General features: G+C 39.6%; 2 protein-coding genes across 8 annotated transcripts in view; both read left to right on the top strand.

The window, feature by feature from the left end:
• The window catches only part of LOC146583066 (talin-2), a 108,615-nt gene extending 103,478 nt beyond the window's left edge, over positions 1-5,137 (top strand). Inside the window, exons 55-58 of the mRNA XM_085266750.1 lie at positions 857-1,045; positions 1,142-1,324; positions 1,569-1,694; positions 2,253-5,137. Of these exons, the coding sequence (XP_085122876.1) occupies positions 857-1,045; positions 1,142-1,324; positions 1,569-1,694; positions 2,253-2,381 (627 nt within the window). The 3' untranslated portion in view covers positions 2,382-5,137. The remainder of the gene's footprint in view (positions 1-856; positions 1,046-1,141; positions 1,325-1,568; positions 1,695-2,252) is intronic.
• A 5,079-nt stretch (positions 5,138-10,216) lies between these two features.
• LOC146583065 (tropomyosin alpha-1 chain-like) lies at positions 10,217-21,040 on the top strand. Of its 7 annotated transcripts, XM_085266696.1 has the most exons (10): positions 10,221-10,482; positions 11,289-11,414; positions 13,429-13,562; positions 14,604-14,721; positions 14,870-14,940; positions 15,021-15,096; positions 15,215-15,277; positions 15,514-15,583; positions 16,199-16,277; positions 16,653-16,868. In XM_085266696.1, exons 1-10 carry the CDS (start codon positions 10,369-10,371, stop codon positions 16,654-16,656), a joined length of 855 nt encoding a protein of 284 aa, XP_085122822.1. In that variant the 5' UTR covers positions 10,221-10,368; the 3' UTR covers positions 16,657-16,868. The 7 variants fall into 7 exon arrangements, with proteins under 7 accessions (XP_085122837.1, XP_085122834.1, XP_085122831.1 ...); XM_085266711.1 differs by lacking the exons at positions 16,199-16,277; positions 16,653-16,868 and adding an exon at positions 18,255-20,034 and having other exon boundaries at positions 10,217-10,482; XM_085266708.1 differs by lacking the exons at positions 16,199-16,277; positions 16,653-16,868 and adding an exon at positions 20,377-21,040 and having other exon boundaries at positions 10,218-10,482.
• Positions 21,041-21,048: the final 8 nt, after the last annotated feature.

Below are 21,048 nucleotides of genomic sequence, written 5' to 3'. Positions count from 1 at the left end.
ATATATATATATATATATATATATATATAATTGCATATTCATGTTCATGGAAGTATTAATGTGATCTCTGTAGCTGACACTTGTTATATTGACAAACTCACTAAAATTCATGATACTATACATAATATTGTCTTCATTCAGATCGATTCAAACACCATCATGTTTACTGTGCCCTCCCTCCTGTTCATCCCACTCCTCCACCACCCACCCTGCCACCGATCCAGCCACCTGTGTTAGTTCATTGTAGTTCTAGCTTAAGCCTGTCCCAGTCTGTGTCTTCTAGCTCCCAGTTAACCCCCCGCCCTCCCTATTCCTTCCCTGCCTGCCCCCACCACCGGAGGCCTTCTCTGCAGGGCTCTGTCTGATATGTTTGATATATTAGGTTGTTATTCAGTCCCAACTATATATCAAACATATTCCTACAGTGTCCCGCTCTGTCTACAGACATGTAGTGTGAATGTGTTTGTGTGAAAAGTGTGTGTGCGTATGTGTTTAAAAGAAAAAGAAAAGAAAAAAGCAGATGAGTATAATAGGATGCTTTCTATAGAGTCTTGCTTGATGTTGTTGTATGTAGCTCCTTATCAGCTCTTGCAGTTTGAGAAGAAGCTCTGTATCTGGATGAATCATCATTTTGTTTCTCTTACCAAGTGTCCCAGCCTTGGTCACTGATGATCAATCAAGTCCTGTCTAAAAATGTGCATACAAAATGTTATTCAACAGAGTAATAAATCCAAAGTTCATCTGTTTCCAGTGATAAGTACTTCAGTTTGAGTAGAGGATTAATCAACTTTGATATTTCTTTAAATTTCACCCTGGCGAAAGACTTAATCATTTGAATGGTTCTCTTCTCCCTCAGCAAGCAGACGAGACCCTGAACTTTGAGGAGCAGATCCTAGAAGCAGCTAAATCCATTGCTGCAGCCACCAGTGCTTTGGTTAAATCAGCCTCAGCTGCCCAGAGAGAGCTGGTGGCTCAGGGGAAAGTGGGCTCTGTCCCTGCAAATGCTGTGGATGATGGACAGTGGTCCCAGGGGCTGATCTCTGCTGTAAGTGCTGGAGTGAAAAGTGTTGTTTTACACAGGTTACAATCACATCTGCCAGAAATTAACTTTAAATAAATTAACTTATTTTTTCATGAACAGGCACGTATGGTAGCAGCAGCAACTAGCAACCTGTGTGAGGCAGCTAATGCCTCGGTGCAGGGTCACGCCAGTGAGGAGAAACTCATCTCTTCAGCCAAACAGGTGGCAGCCTCTACTGCTCAGCTGCTGGTGGCCTGTAAGGTGAAGGCTGACCAAGACTCTGAGGCCATGAGGAGACTGCAGGTAAACACAGCAGGTTAATTTAAAAGCGTTGATATGAAGAGGATTAGCGATCATCTTCAATAGCTTTTTACTTTACAGGTGTGCATTTAATTAGAAAATGTTTATGCTCGTCTTTGCACCAGTTAAAAGGAACTGATTGCTTTTAGTCAAACACCGTAGTTTTCTCATCTTGAGCTGCTAGTACTTGTATATTTTTGTTTTTATGTTGTTGTTCTGTTCTGTAAATGATGTATTTGCCCTTTAGATCGCTGGAAATGCAGTGAAGAAAGCATCTGACAATTTGGTGCGGGCAGCTCAGAAGGCAGCATTTGAAAAATCCGATGAAGACAACGTGGTGGTGAAGACGAAGTTTGTGGGTGGAATTGCGCAGGTAATGCTTTTAAGCAGCATTTAATTTTGAAACCAGTTTCTGTTGCATTAAAAAAATTAATCTGTTCATTCTGGTGTGTTTAGCAGTTTTATTGTTAGTGAAATTTGTCCTTCATATCCACTGGTTCACACATCTCTAGTCACCAGCTTTACAAATAATTTCAGTTTCTCATTCTTCAGCACTGCTGGGCAATTATTGATTTGATGCTGCTGAAAAATGCTGACAAGCTATTGAAATGCCCTCTACTTGTTAATTATTTCACGTCTCCTGATGGTTGTCAGTGTTCTCAGAAAAGATTTTTGTCTTCTTCAGTCAATACATGGAATTCAAATCCCCTGTTTTTGTACACAAGTGCATTCACACACATCTTAAGTTAGACCATACAACCAATAAACACACAGAAACATAAGGCATAAAGACACTGAGGTAGTAAATGTTCTAAAAATTGCGATTACATTGCGACAATTACATATTTTGCAGGTTTTGGGTCGTGTGTGTATTAAAAAAGGTTAAAATGATATATGCTCTGACATAAAAGTTTCCTCACTGTCTGTGTAGATCATTGCCGCCCAGGAAGAGATGCTGAGAAAGGAGAGAGAGCTGGAAGAAGCCAGAAAGAAACTGGCCCAAATAAGGCAGCAGCAGTACAAGTTCCTGCCCAGCGAACTGCGAGAGGACAGCAACTAGTTATTCAGCCTCACCTTTGCTGCTACGTACGCTTGCACCAGTGTGAAGAGCACATCTGTTTTTGTGTGCATATTTGTATCCTGCTAATGGCACACCTGGACCGGTACGCCGTCCTCCAGTGAATCCAGATAAGTTGTGACTGATTAACAAACCCAGGTCTGCATTGAACACCACTGACAACATGTAAGGTCATCTTCTAGCACGTATTAAAAACTACTGCGTGATACTGACTACTTTGTGAAAACAACAAAAAGATTGTGGTGATCGCCTGAAGAACTCCTTCATGTCCTAACGTATAACTACTTCAAACTGATGTGATCTAAACCAGAATGTGACATGCTTAGTTCAAACAGCACATGTGCTCTCACGTTTGTTCTTAAGCGCCATTTTTGTAATGTTTAACAATTTGCAGCTCTTGTGCATAAACTTTAAAGTGAAGAACTGATTGTATTGCTGTTCACGTCACATAGCCATTTAACTGCAACGACACCCTGAAAGCAAAAACATTTCTGCTTGGTACTCTGATATTGTATGAATGTTTGCCTGTATACCCCAATCTGGCACCTTAATGTCTGTCTGAATCGTGTAAATCACTGTGGCATGACTTGACTTTAATTCAGTGGCCATAAAACCTAATATGAAGGAAGGCCAGATTTTGCATATGGATGTTTCTTGGGCCATTTCAACAATGAAAGTGTTTTGGGGTTTGTTTTTTTTGTTTTTTTGGCAATCCTCTCTTCGTGTAGAGAGTTACAGTATATAAGCGTCTTTGTTTCCTTTCTTCTCATTTTTATACTCTTTGTTTGCTCCACGTGCAAAACTTCTTTAATGCAACTTGCAGGAAATTCTACGTTTGTCACAACCCTTGACTTTAGGACCTCATGTGCAGCCTCTAAGACTCAAATAGAATGTTTTACATTATGTTACCATGTAAATGCTTTCCTACGCAGGGCATGTTACCATAAAATGGATATTTATTACTCCTGAGTATTTTTAGCAGAGAGGGGTCTCTTTCAGGGTCGCAAACGGTCTCATTTATTTACTACCACTAGCAGAGTCCTGGGTGGCTTCTTGGCAAGATATCAAATATCTTCAAAGACCTTCAAAAGTCTTTTTTTTTTTTTTCCCCAATTATTTGTCATTTCAGGTAATGGGACCTATATACAGTATAAACAGAATATGATCATGATGCAATAAGATGGATGGTGCTTTAGGGGGCAGTATTAGCTTCCCTTCTGCCATGTAAACTTAAAGTAATAATCCAGAGCTCTGCCTATACTTTTCGTGCAGAATGGAAAAGTTTGCGTAACCCTGCAGGCCGACTACTACGTAATGCATGTTTGGAATAACTGGAAAGATGCCAGGGATCAGTTGAATTAGCCGAATGCCATGCAGAGTGCCACTTCTATGCATGCACTTTTTCCTGATGATTAGTCCCAACAGATTTACTTTGGTCCTTATATGTTAGTATTTTTTTTTTCTTTCATTTTTTTCCAGCAAAATTCATCACTGCCAGGGACTGATGTTATTTATCTCCACATTTCTAAATTCGGGAAACAACAAAATTCAGAATCTAAAAGATGAATGAATACATAAATAAATACACGAATAAATCTTTAACATGAATGGCCTGAAAGTGAAGAGCCTGCAACACTAATCCTTCTCCTGTTCTGGGTGCTCCGTTACTGAACTTGCTATTCGCTGCAATAGAACAACCTTTTGTTTGTAATGTGTTTTGTTCACATGTCTTACTATATGGACTCTGTTTCAATATTACAGTAGATTGTGAGAATAGGTCCTGCTGTGAAAATGCATGGCTTTGTGCTTCGGATGCAGATAGTTTCAGACCTCCACGTGAGACCATCACCTTTAAGTTTGTTTGTTTTGAAGCATTGGAACTGAATTCAGAGACATTTTCTGCCATTGTGTTTTTTTGTTTTTTTTTTTGTGTGTGAGCGTGAGAAGCGAGGGGTGGGTTCACTGCTTTATCAGTCAAGTCTGTAGTGTTTTTATTAGTGCCTTAGTCCGTAGCCCATACACTGTTTGGTCTGCTTATGTGACAGTTTCACCTCAGTGGTCAATAGAAGGTAGTGGACACGCTATTTTTTTTGGTTCTTTTTCTTTTAAATGTAGGTTCATGTCTGTGGATTGTTAACATTTGATTTCCCACTCGCTAGCGTACTGTTCCTCTAAGTGCTGAAAGCAACTGCACCCCCTTTATTTTCCTCTCTGCCACATGCAAGGCCTTTTAGGGATGATGGAGGAACTGTCTGCCAGTCAAAAAAAAAAAAAGTGTCGTCCTTTAAAATGTATTATCAGTATGCCGTAGATACTGAATATGTATATTACACGGATGAACACATTCCATGGGCATGTACCACAGTGCTTCTAAATGACGACAGACTGGACACGTGAGCCTGTCGACTGCTTTATTGTGTGTTATGAAGTCACTGAAATCTTATGGGTGGGCTTTCTTTCCTTGTGCTTTTAAAACTATGAACGAAACATGTGATAAGAACATTTCGATATATCTGTCACCATTAAGATGTTGTGATTCATTTTCAATGCTGTGGACAATTTGAAGTGTTCTGTATGTTTTGTTTTGGTTTTCGCCCCCTTCCCTTGACAGAAATAAAATTAGGAATTCGCTACAATAAAAGTAAATGATAACATACAATATAAAAGATATTTATCTGGCCTCGATAAAAACTATTTTTTGTATTCACTGAAAATAAAGCATTTCAATGTAATAAAAATGTGTGTGGTTGTTTTACTTGTAATGTGCACGCAGTCAGATCTGCAAGTTTCTGTATAGTTGCAAAACCAAAGAGCCAATATGTAACTGAAATGCAGACTTTATATAGACTATATATATAGAGAGATGTGTATATATAGAGTGATAGATATAATAAAACTCCACAATTCATGGGAGCGTGCAGCTATATCCAGAGTGCATGAGTGATTGTTACACCATGCAGGGCTTCTGACTTCTAAAATTGCATATAATTTCCAATATTCTTGTAAATAAAAAGAAACTTTTAATACTTAGAATTAACCTCAACTGCTAAAACCTCACATTCGAAACATCTTTTTCGCTGGTATGCTGAAAGTGCAGCTTCCTGGAGACAACTGACACCAAAGTCTGTCCTCAGAAACGGTCCATTTGGGCTTTTAGTGAGGACAAAATTGAAAGAAACTAAAACATTTTGTAAAATGCACTGGATCTCTATTCTCTGACTGTTTAAAGGAAGGTTCAGTAACAATAGAAACATTTGCATTATGAAACAAAAAAATATTTTTTGTGGGCTAAAGTTTGCTCTAGTTTCAATTGTAAAGTACAAGATTATTGTGAAAAGAAACTGAAGTACTGAAGTTACTCCAATTTGTCATATAGCTTGTTGATGGTTTATCTCTGAATATATCTGAGAACTCTGATCACACGTAGATCATTACTGGCTGCCAAGATTGCACTTCTATTCTGGCAAAACCCTCTGCCAATAATAATAATATTTATCTGGAACACACATTGAATCAAAGGCGTCATAAATTAAAATATCTTTAACCAAATTAGGTGAGAATAAGATCGTACGTGTACTTCTTGACCATTAATAATAATTATAATAATAATTTCTAATTTAAACATATCACGTTCAACTTTGACCACGCAGTGTTTAATCCTGTGTGTCAAGAACTCGTTTTAGTGTGTAGTTAAAATGCACTGAGGTTCAGTATCATGCTATATAAGGACTCTACCAGAAGTTTATTACCAGCATACTGTAAGACTTTTATATTGGGATATCATATTTACAGAAAGCAGAATTTAACAGTCTGCTGATAATGTAGAACATCAGATTCATCATGTCTGTTGCATCCATGTGTGATGTTGGAGCTGCAGAATGTGAAACCACTCTAAGTGAATAACAAGAGGGGTAACTTCTGGCGAACAAACAAGGTCTCTTTAAGTGTCTGTGTCAGGACAAGTTGGTATTTCTGAGTCAGCACTAAACCTGACTCTATATTGAGTCTGGACTATAAAATGAAGCCTATGCTAAATTTGTCCAGCACTAAAATTTGAGGAGGCAAAGTCAATTGCAGTGACACAGCTGCTCCTGGCACTGTTTTAAAGCCTGGAGTCCTTTTTTTCCCTGATATTTTCTCACTAAATCAGCTTTTAAAGCAAATACCTCGTGTTTTTCTATCTGGCACAAATCTGAAACTGTGTAGCTGCTAAAACATTTCTGTTAACAGTGGGTCTGACTTGTAACAAGAGGCCCTGTTGGCTGTGGACAAGACAGCAAAAACCCTGGCTGAAAGGACGAGGGCATTGCATTTAATGTGGACAAGCAGGTGATAGAAGACAGCTCATCCATTATTTTTATGTCCTAAATCTAATTATAATTGAAGTCAGCTACAGTTACTGATGACTACAGCATGCTATATAGCAAGTCTTGACGCTTCAGTTGTGCTCAATGTAAGATTACCCGTCGTTAGTTAGCGGTGCCTTGGGGACAAACGGCATCTTGATCTCCTTCTTCTCATCTGCTCTTTCATCCCATCTCTCTACATTCACTACCTCACGTTCACCTTTTCTTTTCAATAAAAAGATTAGGGTCAGATCAGCTGGTTTTTGTGGTGTTATTCCACCGATGCACTAAAATGGATTACCGTGATGAGAACGCTGCACACTCATACACACTCCTTCATTTGCACGGCCTCACATGTGAATCTGTCTAAACCCTTTTGATGAGCTTCATTAAGTTTGTCTCACCAGGTTTAAGTGAAACGCCAGCAGTATGTGTGGGTATCTTTTAATTATTGAGGAGGAAGTGAGAAATTCCAGTCTAGACATTCACAGTGATATCATCACCAGACTCCCATATTTTATTATTTTTGTTTGTCAGGGAGCTCCTTACACAGCTGTCTCAACAGATCTGTGACGAAGTTTATATTTGTGGTCTGACACCAAACTGTAAAAACACTGCTGAATACCTTTGGCGTTACAAAAGTACATAAATAAAAGAAGTCAATTACAAGATGGCGCATAAGCCCGGCTGATCTTTCAATCATAGTGCGTTTAGATTTATGAGCGCCTCGCAACAGCAAACAGGTCTTAAGCAATCACCACTTAATGAAATGAAATTGCAGCATTTAAAGTCAAAGGAGCTTGCAAAGAAAAGCGTCTGGACTTCTTTAAGTTGCTTGAAGACATTTCACCTCTCATCCGAGAAGCTTCTTCAGTTCTAAGGTCAAATGGTGGAGAGTCCCAGATATAAACCTAGTGGGAGTGACCCCCCACAGAGGGACAAAAGGACCCCCTGATGATCCTCTAATCGCCTGAGCCAAGGTGTGAAACTGGGTGTGGGTCCCAATCAGCCAGACTCTCCACCATTTGACCTTAGAACTGAAGAAGCTTCTCGGATGAGAGGTGAAACGTCTTCAAGCAACTTAAAGAAGTCCAGACGCTTTTCTTTGCAAGCTCCTTTGACTACGATGACCTGGATGACTGAGAACCTTCACAGACATGCAGCATTTAAAGTTCACATGCGGCTCTTCACAGGACTGCGACATAATGGTAACAAGGCCATGCACTTCTTTGCATGTAGGGACTTCTGGAAACACTGAGGTTTGATTCAGTTATCACACCTGTCTGCCTTAAAGCTTTAACAGGTTTGACAGCACTCATTTAATATATAATTTAAATAGTGACATTTTTTAAAAGTCTTTTTTGAACTGAAACTTTTCGGATTAATTATCTATGTGTGTCCTGGACCCAGACAGGAACCATTAACTGAGCATGCATCTTTTAGTGCATACCCATGCATACATGACAGAATGTACAAACCCCCACACAGAAGGTTCAAACCCAGGAACCTCTTGCTGTGAGGGAGTAGTGCTAAACACTGAGCCATGGTGCTGCTAATTTTAGGTCTGGTGGTAAAAACAAAAGGTCAAAAGGACCCAAGTGATTAAGAAAATGATCACTTTGGCTGATAGCAAAATGGCTGAAAATGTTGTCTGTGTATCAAGGCCATGGAGGAAAATAGCTATATTTGCTAAAATCAGAAGAAATAAAAAATACATCATTCTTAATTATCAAATTAATACATTTCTGTCTCATGATTCAAATTCCCTTAACCTAACCTGAAGAAATCATTATTTGTTGGACAGGTACAATGTGACGATGTTCGTCTCTCTATCTATCCAGGGTGCTAGGGTGACATGGATTGCACCCTGAGCCTCTCTGATCTCTGTGTATGACTGGTATGCCTGCCTGGCTGCTGAACTGTCCACAAACACATGGCAGAATGACAACACAGTGACAGCTGACTGCCTTAATAAAGCTCCACAGGAAGGATTTCAGGCCAGATCACCAACAAAATAAAATGCAAAGGTACATCACAGAGATAAAGGGAGAGAATTAAAAACATCAAGATTTTACCATAATTATTTAATGATCTTGTAATCTCTTCTTTAAGCATGTGAACTAACAATCATTCACATAATAAAATTGTGGTTTATCAAATACAGTATCAGTGAATCATTTGGTGAGCTTGTGCTTTGCTTGTTTAAAAAGTGTTTGATGCCTCTCTTCTGAAAGTCAGACTGTAAAGAGTATGGGGTCATGGACAGAGTCCAGCAGGTGCTGTCCAAGCACCAAGATTCCAAAATATGCACTCAACAAATAGCATAAGGGACAAGGCGAGTAGGAGATGACAAAATATTCTTAGAATGCTTTGTTATTTGTTACGATGTAAGACGAGGTCAATGATGTTCATACAGTATTACACAACTTTCTTTTTCGGGTCCAGTTCTTCTTACATGCAAATAATCAATCACTGTAGTCAACAGTAGGTTAAAATATCATTCCTCAACCGTCCTGACTGTATGTTGTGTGTGACAGCTGCAGCAGTGCCAGTGGCTGTGTGAACTCTCACTAAGGCGCAGGGAGGGGGTGATGTTGAAATTCCAGAGCTTCTGTATGTCCACACCACTGTACCCACTGTGGCAAATCTGAGCTGGAATTATCTTGCATGTATTAGCTCAGAGAAGAGTTGGACAGGCTTGATGATAGAACTCTACCGAAAGCAAAGCCTATCTGGTTGCTGCTTGGATGTTGAACTATGTTGTAAGGGAGCTGCTGAAATGATCCCTGAGCAGCAAACAAGCCATACTGGCTAATATGACAGCCCTCCAGGGGAGAAAAACTTTTGCAGGGGCTTAACCAATCAGATATATTTGTTTTGTGGGAATAGCTTTGATGCAAGAACTGGTACCATAATTCTTTAAGTGTTTATTTCTGGATACAGAACAAAATGTTTGATTAAGTAAGCAAGTAAGTAAAATTGATTTATATAGCAAATTTTAAGGCAAAAACAACCACAAAGTGCTTTGGAAAGGTATAAAAAATGTGGTTTTGGCCCAGTTTGGTGGATGCAGTTTGGCTCTGTTGTGTAAAAAGTAGGTTTTAAAATAATTATAGGATAAACGTCAGTTGATGTCTTAAATGTACATTTTCTCACATGTATTGTAGTTTGTGGCTTATCCTTCTGGGTGCTAACTGAGTCGTCATTACCAACGCATTTATTCCAAATAACCCCCCTCAGAGAACTACTCTTTGAGTCCTGACACTTTACTTCCACTTGGAAGGTGTTAGAAACAGGAGTGGACGTCTTGCTGTGAGAGGGTAGTGCCTTCCTGACGTCTGTACCCCATGTATAGTCATAGAAGTGGTCAAATGTCTCGGAAGAGCGAATCAGTGAAGAGATTTAGGAAAAAAAGAAGGGTCTCCACGTTGGCAAGCAGCTGTAGTTCATTCCGAAACTGTATTCGGTATCCAGTAACTGCCCAGCCAAAATACATATTTGACTCACTACAGACTAACCGAGCTCGCACTCCAGCTTGGCGTTCAGAGTGGTCCAGACGCTCCGATCCCTTCATTCAGTTTCTTTTGTTTGGTTTACGCAGAGACCGCCGACACTAACCAGCCATGGATGCCATCAAGAAGAAGATGCAGATGCTCAAGCTCGACAAGGAGAATGCCTTGGACAGAGCTGAGCAGGCCGAGTCAGATAAGAAAGCATCTGAGGACAGAAGCAAACAGGTCGGCATCCAGTGTGAAACTCGCTCTGATGCTTTTACGCAGCAGTGCCATTGGCACGTTGCGCAAGGCGCTGCATGATTCTTTCCGATGATCTCCCACTGAGGATTATTATTTGATTTAAAAAAAATCACTTTTAAATAATAACCTTAAAAATAGCTTTTCTTTTAGCGTTTCTTTACTCCATATGTTGACTGCATGAGGTTGGCACGATTGGAAACTGCACATTTCTAGTTGGATCCTTTATTCATTAGTTATGCTGTTAAGCAATGAGATAAATATCAATTTCAAGGGCGACCTTGGCTCAGGGGGTTGGGAATCGCATCTGTAACCGGAAGGTCGCCGGTTCGATCCCTGGGCTCTCTGTCCTGGTCGTTGTGTCCTTGGGCAAGACACTTTACCTTACTGACAAGACACTTTACCTCCCACTTTACCTAGCCACAGCTACCCTGGGCCGATGCCCCAGGGCAGCTGTGGCTACAACTGTAGCTTGCCTCCACCAGTGTATGAATGGGAGAGTGAATGAATAGTGTTATTGTAAAGCGCTTTGGGTGCCTTGAAAAGCGCTATATAAATCCAATCCATTATTATTATCATTTAAGAAATCCTTAAATAATAGTAATTAATAGAATTAATAGAAATAATAGTCTTTTAATAGAAATTCATTCGTTTAGTAACAAATATATATGTGTGTGTCCCTTTTTTAATTAATAAAAGCGTGTTTTGATTCCGCGTTGTTTGTGTTGAGAATTAATCTGAGAAAATCATCCTCACGTAAATAAAAATCTTCTCGTTTCTCTGCGTACCAGCTTGAGGATGACCTGGTAGCACTGCAGAAGAAGCTGAAGGCAACTGAGGATGAGTTGGACAAATACTCTGAAGCCCTGAAGGAGGCCCAGGAGAAATTGGAGCTCGCAGAGAAGAAAGCCACAGATGTGAGTTTGGGCCGAAGGAACCCATTTGGCGCACCCACTGCCTAATGATATGACCTTGATACACTCCTTTTGAGTCCCGTCTGGAAACTAAGATCACCAGCCATGAAACAGACACCCTAATGCTTAAGTTATGCATTAATCAATTATAAGAGAGTTTTGGGCTTCATAAGAATATATGGATAGTTAAATTTAGCTCTTGTGCTGTATAAGGTAAAGTCACAGCTCACTGGCTTACCGTTGCGTTCCACCACCATTTGGACGAATCTGAGGGCCAGTGTCTGATTTCAGTCGTGTATTTTACAAGCATATTATGAAGTGCATTTTGACAGATTTGTGGCCCTGTTGGCCACAGAACGTACTCCGCGGTTATACTCAACCCAGATGAAATTACCAGTTTATTGGCAGCGTTCATTCTTACGCCAATAAAGCCTAATTGATGACGTCAGGAGCAGAGACGACGTCAGCAGCAGCAACAAAATTTTTAACATCCGTGAGATAGACTCATGTTGACTGATTTAATGACAGAGTATAAACATAGCAATATATTTGAATATTATAGACTACAATAGAGCATGGGTGTCTTCTGTGCTCTTTAAGCCAGTTTAGTGCAGGAAGACAAAGTTCTGCAGGTCTAATTAGCACAATTATGAATATCGAGAACATTAATAACACTGTCCGAATAATTAAACTTATAATGTGTGTATTATGTGTGTATAAGTGATTTAAGGCACTCTCTTGCTGTCTTTAGATTAAGTTGATGTTTGGAACTGTGATTTTGAAAGGCTTAGCTCAAATTAGCAGTAGGGGACGCACTTAAACTAACTGGTTCATAATGTAGTTTTGTCGTAGCCAAAAAGCATTAAAATGGCTTGATAAATATTTTAAAAGACCATTACTAATAATTATGATCCACATATTCAGTTCACTAAATTTATTCAACTATTTTCGAGTAAAATGAGTTACTTCCGGGGTTGGTGGCACGTCCCAATCCTCATCAGCGGTTGATTAAAGGCGGTGGGGGCAGGGATCAAACGCGCCGCATCTCCAAGTGTGCTTGTGTCTGCGTGTGGGGAAGCACGCAAAAAACGGAGAGAAAACTAGCTTAGCTGAGACAAACAGAGCAAAAAAATGGCCGGTGGGAGCTCCCTGGAAGCGGTGAAAAAGAAAATCAAGTCATTGCAGGAGCAGGCCGATGCGGCGGAGGACCGGGCGGCGTTACTACAGCGGGACCTGAACCAGGAGAGGAGTGCGAGGGAAGCAGTAAGCGGCTAATGACTCTATAAGGCAATTAGTCCCCGGGGAGCCCAGAGCATTAGGAGTAAATCTGGTCAAAAAGCATGGTTGCTAAGTAGGCCCAGACCGCCTCGGTATATGGTCGAAAACAGGTAGCAGGTTGGCGAGTTTGAAATTAGCCCACCGATGGATGTGAGTAAGGGATGGGTGGATGCGAAAGGACTCCACCCGGTAGATCCCGAATAAACAAAACGGTCCTTTTCAAGTAAGCTAACGGCACAGCAGCCCCGCAACACCGCAGGTCCAGTGAGATAAAGCCCTCCCTTGTGTGACTGGCTAGTTTAGGCACAGGGACCTCCATTTATCCACCTTGCGACATAACAAAACGTAGCCGTTTAGCTAATTTGTTTAAGACTAAATCACAGCGAGCCACGAAATTACAGGTTTGGCTGGGAAAACGCCAGAGAGGGTGGATAAGTTTGTCTCCTTTAAGAAATCCTGTTGTATTCTAACCAAAAAAAAAAGGTTAGAATAAAATGTGTTAGAAAAAGAGAAATGACGCACACTCTTTAACTGGTGTTGGAAAATGTACATAAACAACCTGCATCCCTCTATTGGACAAGCTGACCCAGGCCAATCTCTCCAGGGAGAGCATGAGTTATTTTATCTGCCTAAGATCTCACAGCAGCTGAAAGCCTGCAGAGCCAAACATAACACACGAATTTCAGTTAAATGAATAAACTTGTTGTGCCTGTAGATGACTGGTGTTGTGCTCTCCTAGGCTGAGGGTGATGTAGCTTCCCTGAACAGACGTATCCAGCTGGTTGAGGAGGAGTTGGACCGTGCTCAGGAGCGTCTGGCCACAGCTCTGACCAAGCTGGAGGAGGCTGAGAAGGCTGCTGATGAGAGCGAGAGGTGGGTATTTTGCATCTGGAAAACTGGCACTAAACGGGCACCGCTCTCCCACCCCTCTTATATTATTCATACTCATTTGCAGAGTACTGTAATGGAAAAAGGGTGACAAAGAAGGGTTAAGACAAGCTCGGAAAAGAAAATCCTGCGTTGAGTCTCTTGTTGTTGCTAACTTTTACAAGGCAAGTTTATTTATATAGCACAATTCAACAGCAAGGTGATTCAAAGTGCTTTACAGAGACATTAAAAAACAGAAAGCATGATTTAAACTGGAAAAAAGAGGAAGGAAAGGTAAATAAAATCAGTAGTTAAAATGTAAGTTTTGAAATTTAAGCTTAAAAGTTAAACAGTGTGGATTTGGTGCTTTATTCAAATGCAGCTGAGAACAGGTGAGTTAAAAGCATTAAACATAAATGGAAATTTAAGTATGAAGCGCTTTAATACTGGATTTTGCTAAACTTTATTATATTATAAAACCAAACATTTGCACATGACACATGCTCTTTGAGTGTCACTTAAGATTGGGCTCACTGCTGCCACCGGTGGCTTGAAGTTGTATTGTATCACTCTTCACAAATGTGCAGGTATTTAAATAATTGCATTTAATTTAATTGTTGCTTTGTGTAATATTATAATATTGAGATGGTTACTGTTTCTTTATGATCGAAAATGCATAGCTCCTGATCAGTGGCTAATCCACACCTGTGGAAATTTAATAGAACGTTATTCCGGTTCATGCCCATGATTTTGTGTTGTGCTTCATTTGGTATTCAATTCATCCTTATCCTCTCAGACAGTTGCCATGTGCTTGGCAGAACATGACAGATGAGGATGTGTGTTAAGTATTTAGACACTTTGTCCATATAGTCATGTAGTGGTCTCTCTCTCTCTCTAATTTTATCTCTACTTCACTAATACAAGGTATTGGTATGATCCATATGCTTTGCACTAAATGTTTCTTTTAAGAGTGGAATTTCCTGTTCCTCTATGACGCATAGTGTAAACATTACTAAGACTCACCTTATACCACTTCCCTTCCCTCAGAGGCATGAAGGTCATTGAGAACAGGGCAATGAAGGACGAGGAGAAGATGGAGCTGCAGGAGATCCAGCTGAAGGAGGCCAAACACATCGCTGAGGAGGCTGACCGCAAATATGAGGAGGCGAGTTTCTCAGCTGTTCAGTGCACCCTGAACTTTGACAATTGTTCAGTTATTTACTTTGATGCAATGCTTGACATGTCTGACCAGTATAGGATGCACTAATGTGTTAAGCTAGTGTGGGACTAAACTTAAGGAGTTGTGACTTCAGGTTGCCCGTAAGCTGGTGATCATTGAGGGTGACTTGGAACGTACAGAAGAGCGTGCTGAGCTGTCTGAGAGGTAATGATCACATTTTCCTCACACCTCTCTTGCTTTCTGTGGTTTTTCTCTACGTGTTTAATCACACCATAACTCTGCAGCAAATGCTCTGAGCTTGAGGAGGAGCTGAAAACTGTGCAGAACAACCTGAAGTCTCTGGAGGCCCAGGCAGAAAAGGTAAGATTATTGACAAATATTCATAGTATAAACCTATAAAGTTTGTTTGAAACTTATTTTTGTTGCATTTTCATGTTTTGTATATTTGAGTGACTCTGCCCTGTGTATGTAACCACAGTACTCACAGAAGGAGGACAAGTACGAGGAGGAGATCAAGGTCCTGACAGACAGGCTAAAGGAGGTGAGTTAGAGTTATCAGTGAGTCATACGTTTATGTATCCTAAATTAAATTTTAAATAGAAGCTTCTCTTGAAACTGAAGATTGAATCGATTGCATTACTTAATTGAATAAATATGCTGTGTGTGTGTATATATTTTTTACTCATACTTAAGGGCTTCCTTTCCTCTGGGGCTGTGGTTATTAATTTCCATTAGGAGGTTTACATTACCAATGTTTTATTGCTGTCCTCCACATAGGCTGAGACCCGTGCCGAGTTCGCTGAGAGATCAGTTGCCAAGCTGGAGAAGACCATTGATGACCTTGAGGGTATGAATGTTTTACACTTGGTTTTTAGTCTTTGGTGCAGCGTTTCATGTTCATTTTCCATATAAGCAAACATCTGTTACTCTTATTACAAAATTTATTGATGCAAAAAGCAACCCAGTTACAAGTCTTCGTCTAAAGTAGAGTCCTGGTTTCTGAAAGGGAAACTAATAAAAGGCAAATCTCTCATGTGGGGCTGTTTGAGGTATTTATCTGGTCAGCAGGTTGTTAAATAATTCCCAGGACAAATATCTACACTGTCAGTTGTCTGCCAGAAGAAAAACAAAACTAATAAGCAGAACCTGCCATGATATGATTCATGTTAGCATCAACATTTCTCACTGCAGTACAGTTTGGCATGGTGGTGTATTGAGCGTTCAAGGCCAGCTAGCCCCGAGAAGTGTTCACAGGGTCACGGAACATGTGAGGCAGTTTCTCGGTGACTCCTCAGGAATTTGACACTGTGTCAGCAGCTGTTCATGTTCCTTCCTATTTCTGTCCTGCCTTTTTATTTCAGTTCCTCAGTTTGCATTTTCTTTTGGCTTTCATTTCTTGACGCTGTTATTTTTCTGTTCACTGCCCCCTCACTGCCACTCTATAATAATTACAACTCTATAGATGAGCTGTATGCCCAGAAACTGAAGTACAAGGCCATCAGCGAGGAGCTGGACCACGCCCTCAACGACATGACTTCCATGTAATTCACAACACGCTTGTTTCCGTGCTGTCTTAGAGCTTTATCTCCTTAACCACAGCAACAACATACAGTAGCGCCCTCTTGTGGCATGTTTGAGTGCCGTGACTTAACTCTGCTAAACTACAACTTTAAATCCTTCCGTGCTTGTCTAACACTAATTTATGAGTGACCTAATCATGTTTGATTTCTTTTAAAAAATATATATATTTTAATACAATTTTTTTTGCAGACCTTTTAACATGAGTGCTTACTTAGTAGAGCTTGTTCCCTGTCTCAGTTCTCTTAGTTCTGCATCCATTTTTCTCTCTCATGTCATATGTTTTCATTCTTTTATTTCTCCCTCCAACATTTTTGTTCTTTTGTTTTTGTTCACAGCTAAATTCTCACACTCTTCACTCCAGAAGCTGCTTGAGCATCATCCTTTCTCTCCTGTGCAGCACAGCCCTACTTTCTGTCTCCTTTGTCTATTTATTTCTTTACTGCCCTGGCAGTACTGCACATTGGGCCTTGGCTGCTGGAGTACATTTGTCCATCTGTCTTTCAGACCTTTGAGCCACATTGCTTTATATAAAATAAACATTTTTCCATCTATGTCATCCTTTTCTTTTTCTCTCGCAATGCTTCTTCATTTCCATTTGTCCTTTTTTGTTATTGTTTTACCTTCTTTGTGTTAATTTATACTGTTTAGTAGCTTTTGAATAAACTCCTGAGTTACTTGTAGTGGCAGTGAATTGTATTCAATTTTTTAATCAGCTGATTGGGGATTTTATATCTTTAGTTATATTTTATTGTTTTAAGGCTTCCTCACACCTTCAGATTCAGCTGTAGTTAAATGCAGTTGATGTACTTTAGAAATAGCAAGTTAACATTTTCAATACTCATTGAGTGTTTGCAGATGTGAACGTAGCCAAAAAAATAAAACCAAAAAATAAACACTCCTCATATTGTAGGTCTAAATAGCAAATCAACTAGACTCCAAGCCAGTATTGGCAGACATGGTCACTAAAACTACTACTATTTATTTTATTTTATTTTATTTTATTTATTTATTTATTTATTTATTTTTAATTCTTTAATTTAAAGAATGCTAATACAGTCACAGGGGCTATTGCAGAGAAATGCGACTGTAAATTATAAACAATTGAGTAGGATAAGATTTGTTTAGTTTCACTTGCTAAATTAAATCTATTGAAACTCGAATGGGATTGGCCACAAAATTGTAAGGCTGTTTGGGGTGGCCCAAATGTCTTATGTCATAGTCACAGTAGTTCACATGAACTAATTGCATGCAGATCGAACCTCATAGATTTAAAGTAGAAATAGAAAGTTCCCCACAAATGGTGACATAGTTGCTACAGAATGGCAATTTAACTGTAGAATTACATGCTCTGCAATGTTCCCTTTATATAGGAATATACACAGAGTTCAACTAGGTGCCAACCGGTTGAGTCAAGTCCACTGCTTCAATGAGGTGACATTGTTGCGCAGATAAGATGTGTTCATTGGTACAGGCTGCACAAACTGTCTGCAGTCAGAGTTGGACCAGGTTAACTCCCATCAGGTGACCTCTGCAGTTCTCTGGTGATTGAAAGTGGCTGCTGCAGCTAGATGCAAAAAGATCCAGTACAAACATGTGCATCATCATTATTTTTCTATTTGTGAGTGTGTGTTGTTTTGTCCCCTAACTAATCCCAAGGTGGTTGCAGTCTTATCATTCTAGTCTAAGTAATTAATAAGCAGTGAAAAGGAAACAGTGTTTGTAAAACCAGTAGTGTGTGTGAGTTTTCTGTGGTTAGCCAAGATGGCAGGCTTATGACTGTCTTTAAAAAAACAAAAACATATTTCTTGAGCCTTCTGTGTTCATTAGGTCAGGAAATCAACAAACTTATTTTGTGATTACCTTCAAAGCGTCACTCTTTATACTAACCTCCTTTCTTTGTCTTTCCTTTTTCTCCTACCTGCTTTCTGACTGTCAAGACCACCTATACAAGCAGCTTGAGAAAAATCGTCTTCTCACCAATGAACTGAGAGTAGCTCTAAACGAGGCATAAACTGGAAGGGAATCTTGTATGCTTTAATGTTTCTGAAATTCCAGTCACCAGGAATGTTGTTGTACTGTTTATTTAAATAACTATACACAGCAGCAGTTATGTCTTAAAAACAAAACAAGTTACGCTTTCAAAAAAGTGGGAATACAAGTGAGAGATTTTCACATGCATGTTCCAATAACTGCTTCAAGTGGAAGGTTACACAGGTTCAGGAGAGGGACGAAATTCAGTTGATATATTTTCTCAGTTATTGTCAGGGCTACATAATTGAAATCTGGTCTGCAATATGTGCTTCTATCCATGAAAAGGAGGCCTTGGAATATTGCAATGGACTGAACAAATATCATCACTTTTAAAATTACTTGGATTATACCCAGATTTTCCTTTTTGTACTTGGGTGAGATGGATGGTTGGACAGGTGTGTAGTTTTTACTTGTAGCATTTCAGCGAAGCATTCACATTTTAATTATGAATTGCAATAATTTAATAAATTCAATTATGTAGCACTAGTTTACAGCAGCAGTCACCTAAAGCACTAAATATTATAATGTAAAGGCCCTGAAGATTAGAGGGAAACCCCAACAATCAAACAATTCCCTTTGAGGAAGCACTCTGTGACAATAGGGAAAAGGAACTGTCTTTTAACAGGGAGATCTTGGGGAGGATGACAGCATACTGTGATTGGTTGGGGTGTGAGGAGAAAGATGACTAAACGCACCAAGAGAGACTAGATGGAAAAATAATGGTATACAATAGTGGCATGTAAATGCATCAGGGGTGAAGAGGGAAGTGAAGAAATCCTGAGTGCATCATTGGACGTCCTCCAGCAGCCTTAACTTGTAGCAGTATAAATAACTAAAGCTTTATTCAAAATAATTTTGTTTTTCAAATGTAATCTTAAAAGTAAAGAGTTTTTTTCCCAAACTTCAACTGGGAGCTCATTTGATAGGAGAGGAGCCAGATATCTGAAGGCTCTGTCTCCCATTCTACTTTTAGAAATTCTAGGAACAACAAGTAAGCCTGCAGTCTGAGAGCGAAGTGCTTTGTTGGGAACTGTTCCCACAAACCTCATAGTTATCTGTAGAGATGTCTGCCTTCTCCAAGAATATAATAAAACTACATGGTGCTCACCTTGCGATGCTAAAAGTGCCAAATAATTGGGTTGTGACTTCAGGAAAGAAACATTCCAGCTGAATTTTTCCCAATGTTTATTTTGGGGCGCTTTAAGCATCACAAGGCAAGATGTTGCTTGCCTTGTGATGCTTAAAGCAAGGCAAGCAACATTTAGTTTCATTATATATCCTCAGGACATAGCAGCTTAAGCCAAAACAGTGTAGCTGGATAAAGAGAACTTCAAAGAAAAGGTGTGCAGTTTTATTTAGCGGCGAACTGTTTGTTAATCGTAGCACAGGAGGAGATTGATCATATGATTCACCTGTAGCAACAAGGAAGTGTTGGCGGTAAGGAAGATGTGAATAACAGATTTCACAGTACCCCCTGTATGATCTGTCAGTAATTTGTCTAAGTGAATGGGGAAGAAAAAAGGACGTGGAGTGTGCATATACAATAAAAGTAAAGTGATACTGGTCCAATAGTAAAAGGAGACAATTATTAGTGCTTAGAAGAGTTTTCAGTTTTTTCCTCAAAAGTGCTAGGGTTTTATACTTTGGTCAATTCCACTGCCAAATCATATATTACAAAAAAGGAAAGCTTTCCCCCCCCCCCCTTGCATAAACTCACCACGTCCATTCTTGACCACAGCCCTGTCAATAGTGTGAGTTTTTACTATTTCTAGTATACTTTAAATAAAAGTTCAAATCTGATTAGTTATATCAGAAAATCTAAATAACTTGAGGATATCGACTCCGCTAATAAGTGCTGACCTCTTACTGGGGGGAAAAAAAAAAAAATACTGGGGTATGTAACGATATCCAGCATATGTTTGTCACTGTACCTGAGGTAAACCTTTGTCTGACTATATTCTGTGTCTCTTGCAACTGTTTTTCTTTCTTTTTTTTTGGATTTTAACTGATGCAATGCTATATTAACAGATAAACTCACACGTGCTAAAGAAGAGGGCCTGAGCATAAAGCAGATGCTGGATCATACTCTAATGGAGATGGTTAACCTTTGACCTAGCTCTGTTCCCCTCCTCACATTGCCTCATCTGCTCTGAATATGGCTGGCTCCCATATGACTATGACTGCTACACGCAAAGCTGGAGCTTGTGTTTGTCTCCTCTGACCGTGGCATCTTGAAGACACAAGCGCTGCGCAAGTTAGAAGCTCATCTACAGTTTCCTTTATGCACTGTAGTCAAAGGTCATTTAAAGTTTACTGTACATCTTTAATTGTTTACATGTACGTGTGGGGAATTTGCACTTTTTTGGGGAATATACTGCACATGATCGTCATGAATGAAGCCATAATTTAAGCCAAGGTTATGAAAGGGACTTTTATTATGTGTACTTTTGTAAAGTTGCTTATGTGTTAGTTTCGTTTTGTATTGTAAAAATGTATTCACTGTAAGTGATATTCTCTTCCAGTTTAGCAAGGAAGGAATTCTTAGCACAGTAGCGAAACTCATTATATTGTTTCAACTAAGCAAACTAAATACTTGTGGCGTACTTATCTATGTAGGTGTTTTCTTTTTGAAACACTCATTTTTGTTTTTTATCTTGGAGATGTACAAATCATAAATAAATATGCGAATCAACCTGGCTG

This window comes from Mchenga conophoros, linkage group LG1 (genome assembly GCF_057382185.1).
Source record: "Mchenga conophoros isolate Kocher_MC1m ecotype Shallow Benthic linkage group LG1, M_conophoros_male_GT1.1, whole genome shotgun sequence".
Classification (NCBI taxonomy): Eukaryota; Metazoa; Chordata; class Actinopteri; order Cichliformes; family Cichlidae; genus Mchenga; species Mchenga conophoros.
Note: the sequence above shows the minus strand (reverse complement) of the source record. Positions and strands in the feature narration are given on the sequence as shown.

What these genes read in the sequence shown, in the direction of transcription:
- LOC146583065 (XM_085266708.1), top strand. Translation starts at nt 10,369, where the DNA reads ATGGATGCCATCAAGAAGAAGATGCAGATGCTCAAGCTCGACAAGGAG. An exon ending in CTGAGGACAGAAGCAAACAG is followed by an intron (nt 10,483 to 11,288) that starts GTCGGCATCCAG and finishes TCTGCGTACCAG; the next exon opens with CTTGAGGATGACCTGGTAGC. An exon ending in CAGAGAAGAAAGCCACAGAT is followed by an intron (nt 11,415 to 13,428) that starts GTGAGTTTGGGC and finishes GTGCTCTCCTAG; the next exon opens with GCTGAGGGTGATGTAGCTTC.